At 39.7% G+C, this 12,354-nt stretch overlaps 3 protein-coding genes across 4 annotated transcripts in view; all 3 read left to right on the forward strand.

Moving 5' to 3' along the window:
• The first annotated feature begins 273 nt into the window (after nt 1-273).
• LOC140145542 (uncharacterized) overlaps nt 274-12,354 on the forward strand; it is a 35,703-nt gene continuing 23,622 nt past the window's right edge. The window contains exon 1 of one of the 2 annotated variants that reach the window (XM_072167249.1): nt 274-402. The gene's annotated coding sequence lies outside the window, so the exon portion shown is untranslated. Of the gene's footprint in view, nt 403-1,549; nt 1,623-12,354 lie in introns of those variants that run through there. The other variant, XM_072167250.1, reaches the window with a different exon arrangement.
• LOC140145540 (uncharacterized) lies at nt 5,596-7,206 on the forward strand. The gene has a single exon (XM_072167247.1). It carries the CDS (start codon nt 5,596-5,598, stop codon nt 7,204-7,206), a length of 1,611 nt encoding a protein of 536 aa, XP_072023348.1.
• LOC140145541 (uncharacterized) lies at nt 7,218-8,393 on the forward strand. Its single transcript, XM_072167248.1, has one exon. It carries the CDS (start codon nt 7,218-7,220, stop codon nt 8,391-8,393), a length of 1,176 nt encoding a protein of 391 aa, XP_072023349.1.

Below are 12,354 nucleotides of genomic sequence, written 5' to 3' on the forward strand. Positions count from 1 at the left end.
GATAAGGGTTTTTTGTTTGTTTGTTTGTTGTTGTTTTTTTTTTGGGGGGGTGGGTTTTTTTGTTTGTTTGTTTTTTATTTTGTTTTTTGCTTTTGTTATTTGTTTTTGTTTGTTATATTTGTTTTTGATATATTATCCGGGGATCGTGTTGGACTGCGAAAATTCCGGGTAAAAATTAATCTTCATTGTTCTGTGTTTTAGTGGGGTTTAGAAAGATTAGTGTTGTGCGCCCTTATTTTTCGACATTCATACGAGCTGTCTGTAAAATAATTGATCGTGTTTGGTGAAAATGGAAATTCTGTTGCCACTTTCGCCCTAATTACATCAATATTTCTAGCTTCCATTGTTCTTGGATTCAATTCACCTTAACAAGATACCTTTATAACAATACTGGAGTTACTGGTAAGCATGTTCAATGAGCTACGTGTGTGATTTTAGGCAATAATATATTTGGTTTTAAAAGCTTAACAGTCTAACAGACAATCGTTTAACTTTAAACAAACATTAGCTCGGGGACGCAGGGGTAACCTTGTCAATCAATGGTTGTTCTATTGTCCACCAAAACATTTTAAAACGTTTTGTATGGAAACACACTACAAAAATATTTGTTAAATGTTTTCAAAATGTTATTGAAAAATATTTTCTGCAAACATTTTTTGCCAAATATTTTGTGCACCACTTAAATAATGATATGTTTGAGAATATTTGCAATAAGTTATCAAAAAAATGTTTTTGAATGTTATGAGAAAGTTTTATTCCCTTTATATACCCTTTACATAACCCGGCATTTAAACATTTTCTGGCAACCTTTTCTAACCTTTTGCTAATGATGTCGAAAACTTTTGTGTTTGCTGGGATAATTGAACATAATTCAAAATTGAATAACACAATATATAAATAATAACAAAAATAATAATTGCAAAACTAAAATACTAATAAATATTAACAATTTGAGAATTATTAAAGTGCTTAGTTTTAACCAAACAAAAAACACAAAGCGCATCTTAATATAACATTTTTCTGCTAAATTGAATTGGTATTTGTATTCAAGTTTAGGCGGCTTAGGCCTACATTTTATGACACGCTATAGTCATGCTGTTCCGTTCGTGCGGATATTTATAATGTAGGCCTATAACGTTACGAATTCATGATACGGTATATGATAATGATAAAAAAAAATGTTTTAATTTCGTGAATAAAAAAAATCTTATATACCTTATATTCTTATATTAAAAATAAATATTATCATTATTTTGTTTATATTTTTATTATTAGGTGTTTTTTTAAAAATCGTAATCATAAAGAATAAATTAAGTCATGACAACTTGTTGTTGAGTGCTGAATCCAGGTATCTGGCTGAATCACCTCGTAAAGTATTAAAGTGCTTGCCGCCGTAGCTTAAATTAATTCCATGATCTTGATCCTACTTTTATCGATATACATCGATCACTTATCGGATTAAGTATTGAACACAACAGATGAAGTATTTGATTGACAAGGTTACCCCTGCGTCCCCTAGCCGCTTGTGTTGACAACGAGCTAATGTTTGTTTAATGAATGACCTGCGACGAATCCTTGTTGAAGAATGGAATTCCATCCCACAGTAACGTGTAACCAGGTCGGTGAGTAGCATGGGGAGAAGGTGCCTGACTATTGCGGCGGCCTGTGGAGTTTTCCACCTGCTATTGAAGTTCTCTTTTCTTCTTAGATACTGGCCAACATCCCTTTGCGGAATCAAGCGGTCAGGGTGTTGCGCATGCAGATGGTGATTTAGTTGTTCTGGTTGGTTGTGTAAGTGCCATTTGGTCATTTTAAAACAATCTTAAATTTGTGACCTTGATTCTTGTTTAGATCCTCCAGTGGTTCGGGCACCCCCCTTTGTGCGCTTTCTTGGGTGTTTTGCTTCAAGTGTGCGTTCGAAACTCAAAGTTTGGCACTCCGGACAACATGGCTGATCTGGACACGAAACAAGTTTTTCTACAGTACTTTTACTCGTGTTTGAATGGGAAAACCCGTGTGATTGTGTTCATTTCAAGAGCATTTACAAGTACAAGAATGCAAGATGTCAAGGTTGTTGCTATTTAGCCTAATAAATGCATAATATTCATGATATACTTGAAACAAAACTCTGTGTCGTATCATCTGCGTGGTTTCGTTGTTTTGATATACCGTGACCCCGGGATTTGTGAAGCTTAAAATCTTGGAGCAGATAACTGTGTCGTGAGTCAAATAATCAAGTTTTCCTGAAGGGTGAAAGGTCCGGAGCTCCTTCATTAGTAGAAAAACTTGGCAACAAGGCCAGATTGCTGAAATAAGAAACTCTGAACTGGTTAAAAGAAAGCATCGCTCCAGCTGCGGCATCGGTACCCTTTAATATAGAACATCAAATGCACGTTAATATTATCATGTTCCTGTATCATGCTGCAACTTCATGTCAACAACGGAAAGGTGCACGCAAGTTGCGATGTCCCTCACCGTGCTGCAAATAGTCAAAACAGATTTTAAAGGTGCATGAGGCCAATCCACTGTTGTGAATGACTGTATTTTCATCAGAAACATTGTAATTCCTTCAAAATGGACCTAAAGAGCTGCAATAGTGTGAGGAGCCATGGTTCCAGGCATAGAGGCAGTATTGCAAGTAGTGCAAGAAAGGAAATGATTCAAGCAGCCGTGGAAAAGGCTGAATTTGAATGTAAAATTGAAGAAATTAAACGTAGAAGAGAATTAGACAAATTGGAGGAAGAGATACGCTTTTAAGCGTGAAATGTTGAGGGTTCAAACTGAACTTGCGATGTTCGAGGCCAGGTACGACATCCTTGAGAATGAATACCATTCGACAAATTTGAGCTCCAAGACAGCCAATTCAAGGGAAAAGGTGGAACAGTGGCTTGAAACAAATGAAGCCGTAGATGGTGGAGAGAGTGAAATGTCAATAGAAAATGAAGCCATAGATCTTCGAAGCGGAGCTGCTGAAAATATGACGCAGTTTTCGAAGTCGGGCAAAGCTGGGTCTAAGGATCGCGAATGGTGGACAAACTTTGATTATGAATTGCAACCCACTGCAACAACGCCAATTAGTTATGCTGTGAGACAGAACACTGGCGTCCACATTACGAAAGACTATGATACACATCCCCAACGACAAGAGTCACAGCAACTGTCAACTTCGAGGCAGCAAAACAAGACACTGCAAATTCAAGCAAAACAGTCAGTGCAGCAACCTATGCATAACAAAAATTGCAGCAATCACCATTGCAGCGACAAGTGCTGCAACCTTGGGTGCAGCAACAAATGCAGCAAAGAATGCAGCAACAAGCGTCACAACCTGAATTGCAGCAACAAGTGCCGCAACCAATCGTACATCGACAACAAGCGTCGCAACATGAATTGCAGCAACAAGTGCCGCAACCAATAGTACATCGACCACAAGCGTCGCAACCTGAATTGCAGCAACAAGTGCCGCAACCAATAGTACATCGACCACAAGCGTGCCGCACCTGAATTGCAGCAACAAGTGCCGCAACCAATAGTACATCGACAACAGGCGTCGCAACCTGAATGCAGCAACAAGTGCCGCAACCAATAGTACATCGACCACAAGCATCGCATACCTGAATTGCAGCAACAAGTGCCGCAACCAATAGTACATCGACCACAAGCGTCGCAACCTGAATTGCAGCAACAAGTGCCGCAACCAATAGTACATCGACAACAAGCGTCAAGCGAACCTGAATTGCAGCAACAAGTGCAGCAACCAATAGTCCAGCGACATCATGCGTCGCAACCTCAAGTGCAGCATCAAGTGCAGCAGCCAATAATAGGACAGCGACATCAAGCTTCGCAACCTCAAGTGCAGCAACAAGTGCAGCAACTTCAAGTGCAGCGACAACAAGCGTCGCAACCTGAATTGCAGCAACAAGTGCCGCAACCAATAGTACATCGACCACAAGCATCGCAACCTGAAGTGCAGCGACAGGTGCAGCAAACAACAGTAATGCCAAACCATGTGCCGCAACCAATAATGCAGCAAGAAGTACTGCAACCTTCAGTTCAATGGCAAGCACCGCAACTTGTAATGCCACAATATGTGCCGCAACCATTTAATCAGCAAGAAATACTGCAACCTTCAGTTCAGTGGCAAGCACCACAACCTCCAGTGCAGCAGCCAGCGCAGCAACAGTTGCCGCAGTATACAGCTCAACAAGAAATGGCGTACCTCACAAAGTTGTTGATTCAGCAACAGGTCAGAGCCGCTCTTCCTGAACAGACAATAAGCAAGTTTGATGGTGATCCCCTCAAATATACAAACTTTATAAAGGAGTTTGAATACTCTGTAGAAGACAAAACTGAAAACAGTCGTGACAGATTGTCCTACTTAGCAAAGTATACTTCAGGAGAAGCCAATGTTTTGGTTCGAAGTTGTCTGCATTATGCCGACTCTACAGAGGGATACCTAACTGCAAAAACCTTGTTAAGGAAGAAGCACGGAGATCCAAGGAGAATTGCACAAGCAATTCAAAAGAGGGCAGTCAATTGGACTGAAATTAAAGAACATGATGCTAATGAACTGAGTAAGTTCGCTTTGTTTTTGTTAGAAGCTGAGAACACTATGAAAAATATCCAAGCCCTCAATGAGCTCAATCATACAAATAATCTTCAAATCTTGACAAAGAAACTGCCATACAGATTGAGAGGTGCATGGAGGACAAAGGTGTATGAAATAGAAGAAGAAAGAGGTCAAACGGTGACATTCCATGACTTTGTGCATTTCACGGACAAGCATGCAAAAATGATGACAAATCCAGTGTTTGGTGGCATTCAGTCTGCACCACAGGGAGAAGCTGGTTCCAAAGGAAAGCCTAAGGGCAATAATAATTTTAAGAAACCAGTAAGAGGTTTAGCAACTAGCACAGGACAGAAATCACTTACTAAACCAAATGAATCAACTGACACAAAGAATTGTGAGTACTGTAAGGGTACGTCTCACAAGTTAGAGACATGCTTCAAATTGGCAAAGCTTTCAATCGAGGAAAGATTGAAATTTATTAGAGAACAGAAAATGTGCTTCGCTGCTTAAAGAAGGAAAACACTTCAGCAAGGACTGCAAAAACAGACTAGAGTGTAAAGAATGCAAGAAAGGGCACCCAACTGTACTACACCATGTGAAATCAATGAACCCTGGTGCAACTCATGAAGATGCCAAGGCCACTAAGACAGCATGTGGTCGTACGGGCGCCGGTGCAAACTCATGCCCAATTATTACACCGGTGACTGTCTATTCAAAGGACACTGGTATATCCGTCGACACATATGCCTACATTGACGAAGGCAGCGATGCAGTTTTTTGCACCCAGAAATTGCAGAACCAACTTGGTGTCTCCGGCAAGAAAACCCAACTTGAGATTGAAACACTCACGGAAACCAGTATTGTAAACTGTGATATGTTACATCTGGAAATTTCAGATCTTGATCGAAATAATATAATAGATCTACCCAGGGTGTATACTCAAGCAGAATTACCTGCTAGTGTAGATGATGTAGTAACACACCAAGATGTTGAAACCTTTGATTACTTGAAAGGTAAAACTACCAGATATGCAGCATGTATCAGATGCCCATGTCGGACTTCTTATTGGCAATAGCGTACCATCAGCCACGGAGCCTCTGGAAGTAATAAATAGTGTTGATAATGGCCCGTATGCTGTCAAGACATTGCTAGGCTGGTGTGTGCATGGAGTACCCAAATCCAGAACAACAAAGAGAATCTTTAGAGTCAAAGTAAACAGCATTGAAGAGCAGTTTCAACAGCTGTACAATCACGAATTTCCTGAAAGACTTATTAACGACACCCCACAGTTGAGTGGTGAAGATGTAGAGTTTTTATCAAAGGTGAATTCAACCACAAAGCTAGTTGATGGTCACTACGAGATGGGCTTACCCATAAGAAATCCAGATAAGGAGTTCATAAATAACATTAATCAAGCTGAGCAGAGGGCAGCACACCTGAAGAAAAGATTTGAGAAAGATCCTAAGTACCATGAAAAATATAAACAATGTATGAATGAGATGCTTCAGAAGAGCTATGCGGAAGAAGTGCCTGAAGATGAATTGATATCAGATCGTGTGTGGTACATACCTCACCATGGAGTTGTGCATCAACAGAAAGGCAAACTACGTGTAGTATTTGATTGTGGAGCTACATTCATGGGACAATCTCTCAATTCACGCTTGCTCCAAGGACCAGACCTGACAAATAATCTCACAGGTGTACTATTGAGATTCAGACAATACCCTATAGCAGTAATTGGTGACATTGAAGCCATGTATTATCAAGCACGCTGGCCCCTGAAGAGTGACAGGGACCTGTTGAGATTTTTGTGGTGGCAGGATGGAGATGTGAACTTACCGTTGAAAGAATATAGGATGTGCGCACATGTGTTCGGCGCAAAATCGTCACCAGCTTGCGCCAACTTTGCCCTTAAAAAGGCTTCTCAAGATACATCGTATAGCGATGAAGCATGTAATACAGTTAAGACAAATTTCTATGTAGATGACTGTTTGGCATCAGTAGAAAGTACAAACCAAGCAATACAACTGGTGGAAGATCTTACAAACATTTGCAGAGATAAGGGCTTCAGACTCACCAAATGGCTGAGCAACTCTAAAGAAGTGCTGCAGTGCATTCCACAGTCAGAGAGAGCAAAGACGGCAAAGTCACTTGATCTAGATAATGATGACCTGCCTTCCGAGCGAGTACTAGGACTTCTGTGGTCTCCTGAAAATGATACATTTGGATTCCAGATCGTTATCAAGGAACGACCTTGTACCAGAAGAGGAATCTTGGCCACTGTGAGTGCCATCTATGATCCCTTGGGATTCCTTGCTCCAGCAATTTTGCCTGCCAAGAGGATCCTTCAGAACCTTTGCAAGTTGCAGTTAGATTGGGACACAAAGGTACCTCCTGAGTATGAGTCAAGCTGGAATAAATGGCTACAAGAAGTTCCATATTTGTCAAACTTTGCAATAGAAAGGTGTTTGAGACCAGCTGAGCTGAGACAGAGCAGTAATATGCAACTTCACCATTTCTCAGATGCCAGCGACAATGGCTATGGGACTGTTAGTTACATTAGAAGTGAAAGTTCATCAGGTACAGTACATGTGTCTTTATTGATGGCCAAAGCGAGAGTTGCGCCCCGAAGAAAATAACCATACCTCGTATGGAGTTAACTGCAGCCACATCAATGGTGAAGATCAATAGTGTTCTACAGCGAGAATTGCAATTACCAATAGACAGTGTGTACTACTGGACTGACAGTGAAACTGTACTCAAGTATATCTGCAATTCAACAGCCAGATTCCAAACCTTCGACGCAAACAGAGTGGCATTAATCAAGGATGGATCACAAACTTCTCAATGGAGACACATTGAAACCAAAGCAAACCCCGCAGATGCCTGTTCCAGAGGTGTTACTGCTAAGACATTAGTTGACAACAAGTCATGGACCACAGGTCCAGAATTTCTGTACCAATCTGAAGAAGACTGGCCAAATACCACAGCCAATTATGTCACACCAGATCTATCTGATGATCCAGAAGTCAAGAAGAAGGTGAAAGTAAATTCAGTCATGACTGACGAATCCATAAAAACAATGGAAAGGCTGGTTACATACTTCTCTTCTTGGTACAAGTTATGCCGTGCTGTTTCCTGGATCATTAAAATCAAGAATCTGCTTATTCAACGAGTAAGGAGAAAAAACAATGATAACAGCAGTGACAAAAATGTGAGACATGAAGAAGTCAAAGGGCAGTGTCAAACAAAGACTGATATTACTAGCCCTCTCACTATTACAGACATCAGAGAAGCAGAGAAAGCAATAATAGGCTATGAGCAGAAGAAATGGTTCCCAGAAGAGTGGAAATTGCTTGCCAGACAACAACATCACAACCAAACACAGAAAGTGAATGAGGTTATTGTGAAGAAATCAAGCCCTCTTTACAAACTCAACCCGTATATGCTAGACAGACTATTAAGAGTAGGTGGGCGTATAGCTAAAGCAACCTTGCCAGAGGAGACTAAGTTCCCAATAATACTGCCTAGGAAGTCTTTCATCACAGACTTGATAATGCATAGCGCTCATGAAATAACTGGTCATGGTGGAAGGAACTTTATGCTAGCTCATCTTTACGAGAAGTATTGGATCATAGGTGCCAATTCATTAGCCAGAAGAGTTATACACAAGTGTGTGATATGCAGGAAGCAACGAGCCAGAGTGTGTGAACAACAGATGGCAGACTTGCCTCAGGACAGAGTGACTGCAGAAAATCCGCCCTTTACATGTGTCGGTGTCGATTATTTTGGCCCGTTTTTGGTGAAGAGAGGAGATCTGTTGTGAAGCGTTATGGTGTCCTGTTCACCTGTTTGACCACTCGAGCCATACACTTGGAGAAGGCAGATGCACTTGACACAGATAATTGCATCAACGCGATTAGAAGATTCGTCGCCAGGAGAGGTCAAGTCCGAGAACTCCGGTCGGATAATGGAACAAACTTCGTCGGTTCAGAAAGAGAGCTCAGAGAAGAAATTAAGAAGTGGAACAAAGCAAAGTTTACTGCTGAGATGCTGCAGAGAAATGTTGACTGGAAATTCAACCCCCCAGCCGGATCCCATTTTGGTGGGGTTTGGGAGAGACAAATCAGAACAGTCAGAAAAATCATGTCAGCTCTTGTGAAGCAGCAGGTGTTAACTGATGACAGCTTAAGCACTCTCTTCTGTGAGATAGAAGCGATTGTAAACAACCGTCCAATTACTGCAGTGCAAGGTTCTGCTGGTGATTTGGAACCTTTGACTCCTAGCATGCTCTTGTTGATGAAGAGCTCTGGAAGTTTGCCTCCTACAGTGAGTGACAGACCTGATCAGTATGCCAAAAAACGCTGGAAACAAATTCAGTACCTGGCAGATATGTTCTGGCGTGAGGTGGTCTCGAGAGTATGTGACTCAACTTCAAGAGAGACAAAAATGGAGTAAACCACACATGAACTTACAGGTTGGAGATATTGTGTTGGTAGCTGACTCCAACAGACCCAGAAACGCATGGCAGCTGGGCAGAATAGTTGAAACGCATCCTGATGAAAAAGGACTAGTTCGCCAAGCTAAAGTACAAACTACTACTGGAGTGTTGGTGAGACCAGTTGCCAAATTATGCCTTCTTGTGGAGGTTGACACTTCAAAATCAGAAGTTGAAGAACAGAATGACAATGAAGACACTCAATCAAATGCAGAACAAGCTTCAAATGAACCTGAGATCAGGCCTAAAAGAAATAGGAACAAACCTCAACACCTTGATCTGTAAGCGTCAGTGTTGAATAAGGTGTTTATATGCCTCTAGCATCACAGAAAAGCAAATCATGTGTGGACTATGCTGGTGTTATGTTGTGAAATGGAGACACTGGACAGTGGCTAATGAAGGTCACTTTATTATTTGTTGATGATGCTGTGACGATAAGGGTTACACAATGGAGGAGTAATTAAATCTTCAAACTACTGGTCTTTGAAAAATCTCAATGTTGGTTTGAAGAAGACATTTTAGTATGGAGTCTATCACATTAACGATGAATTAAATTTGAGAGTGATCTACACCACAGTGCAACCGCAGTCAACTTACCAGTATCCGTATATGCAGTGAGATTTAATGTGGAAGGATCAACTAGTGTTCAAAGTGGATATTTCAAGCAGTACAGCATGATGGAATCAAACAGCAGTGTGATTTGGAAACGACTGATTTTGAGCAGTGTGTGAAAGCAAAGATTCTTGGTGGTGATGGGACTTTGATCAAGATTTTTTCAAGCCAGAACCTGAAGCAAGCCTAGTTGAGGACTCACCTGCCAGCCTTAGTGTTTGATTCATCCAAGTGTTAGTGTATACTTTTATTGTAATGTGTGTGCTTCTACATACCCTGGCCAGAAAATCAGTTGCATAATAGTATCCAAAATTGCATGTAAATACATGTGCAAGTTCTGGCTGGTTGGACTAACATGGGAAGCAACCTGCTTGAAAGCTCTCCTTCCCACATACTTTACAAATTGCCACTTTATTTTTTTGACACCTTCTATGACATGTGAATATTTGTACATGTGCAGGTATAGTCATAGTGGGATACACAGGGATGCATCTTCTTGAAGCTCTGCTCCCTATACTTTACAACACTGCTGTGAACCCTTAAGGGCTGGGGTATGAGCGTTTGGACAGTATTTATTTTGGGACATCAGAGCACATCAGACATATCGAATTGCATTCTGAATACTGAAGAATGTCATTCTGATATCAAATAATTTTGATTTTTGAAATTAGCAATTTAATACACATTTTATGGCAAATCATTAAAAATTGATATTTTTGATATTTAACAGTACTCGAAGTAAACTTTATAAATCTGATGATTTATACTTAAAGTGTATGTAGGTGGGATGAAAAGCAGGCGATCAATTGAAAATTTTGACCTTTATTATTGAAGATATGGATTTTTTTCCCAAAACACCAAAAAAATTAGGTCTTTTGGGAAAAAATCCATATCTTCAATATGAAAGGTCAAAATTTTCAATTGACCGTCGGCTTTTCCTCCCTGCTACATACACTTTAAGAATATATCATTAGATTTATATAATTTACTTCGAGGACTGTTATATATAAAAAATTTGAAAAATATCAAATTTTTATAATTTGTCATAAAATTAGTATTATATTGTGATTTTCAAAAATGAAAATTATTTGATATCAGAAAGACATGCTTCAGATTCGAAAGCAATTCGATAGGTCCGAGGTGCTCTCATGTCCCACAAAAATACTGTCGAAACGCAATAAACGCTCATTTTAGATCCCTTAAGTGAGAGTGTGTAATATAAGTGGATTTGTTTGTTTGTATTTCAACTAACCAATGTGTTTATTTCAGGTTATGGTGTTCCTCTTGCCTACACTTCCCACTGAACTGTTTCCTGAACTATATGTGGGTGTGGTAGGCTATGCAGTATCTTTAGCCAGGACACCACTGAATTCCTCATTGTAATGTAAGGTCAAAGAAGCACACAGGGTCACAGTCAGTATTATTGTTTTTTGTTTAGAAATTCTTCATTTGGAAATAGCTTAGCTAATAGGTTGTGTAGCTTAGATTACATTGACAACCAACATGCATATACATACTGCAACATTCAAACTGACAGCATTGTATGTTAGGGTCAGGAATGTAGGATTTGAGCATGAATAACATTCCTTAGGAGATTTAGATTTAGATTCAAACTTTACCAATCATTTTATTTGAGTTTTGAGAATTGGCTCAGTCAGTTAATTTAGTAATTTGTCAGGATTCTGTAAAAAGGTCAATTTTTTGTAGTAAAATGTTGTCTGAGAAAACACATTTTGTGATCAAGCTTTAATTGCATGTTTAAAGAGACTTCATATGTTTTAAGTTTAAGATTTAGGTATGGTAGCAAGTAAACCATAGATTGCTTTATCAATTGTGTTAGGGATCAAATCAAAACTCGACCGCCGGTTGCCCGCCGGTTCCGGGCGGTTCCGTCCGGTTGGCAGAGGTCATTGGTATATGAATATTCAAGAATGCATGAGTAGTAACCGCCGGTTGGTTTAAGCACATAACCGGAGAGATTAACAAAATATCGATATGTTTATTTCGCGATCACAATAGCGCATACTTGAAATTTCACGGTCACAATAGCCCATACTTCACTGCACGATGATCGATTTTTCTTAGTCGCGTGTCTATTGACTTGTCACCAAAGCAAATTAATTTTGGAAATGATTTCTTGTTTATGGTTAAAATTGCTTGAATATATCACTATTGTTTTAATCAGTTAATTTAAGTTCAGAACAGTGTTTCAATGATTTCTATAGGTTAAGTAATTTAGAAGTTGTGAATTTATTATTTTGTGAATCACATAGGCCTGTATTGGTGATGGACAATTATTATTATTTATATACGAAAGGTCATTAGTTCAAAACTGCCTCCAGAAGATCATGAAGATATGATGCGTGCATAAATCACAAAAGAAATCCCCATATTTATATTTTAGTCCCGGTAGGCTTATTTTGATCCACCTAAAGAGTATTATATCAGAGGAGCTGATCTAACACTCCCGACACACTACAAAAAAAAAAAAAATTGTATTGAAATCAGTCTTTTTGAAGGAAACAAACACACTATCTGTGGTCATCTTATGACTCCCTACATTTTGGTCAATAAAGATTTTATGACCCCCCCCCCCCCATTTTTCTTTCCAAACATTTATGACCCTCCCCCTCCCCCTTCCGAAGAAAATGATAGCCCAAAATGGTACAAAATGGGG

The sequence above is a fragment of the Amphiura filiformis genome, unplaced genomic scaffold (genome assembly GCF_039555335.1).
Source record: "Amphiura filiformis unplaced genomic scaffold, Afil_fr2py scaffold_376, whole genome shotgun sequence".
Lineage (NCBI taxonomy): Eukaryota > Metazoa > Echinodermata > Ophiuroidea > Amphilepidida > Amphiuridae > Amphiura > Amphiura filiformis.

Coding starts and splice junctions, on each gene's coding strand:
- LOC140145540 (XM_072167247.1), top strand. CDS start 5,596: ATGCAGCATGTATCAGATGCCCATGTCGGACTTCTTATTGGCAATAGC.
- LOC140145541 (XM_072167248.1), top strand. CDS start 7,218: ATGGAGTTAACTGCAGCCACATCAATGGTGAAGATCAATAGTGTTCTA.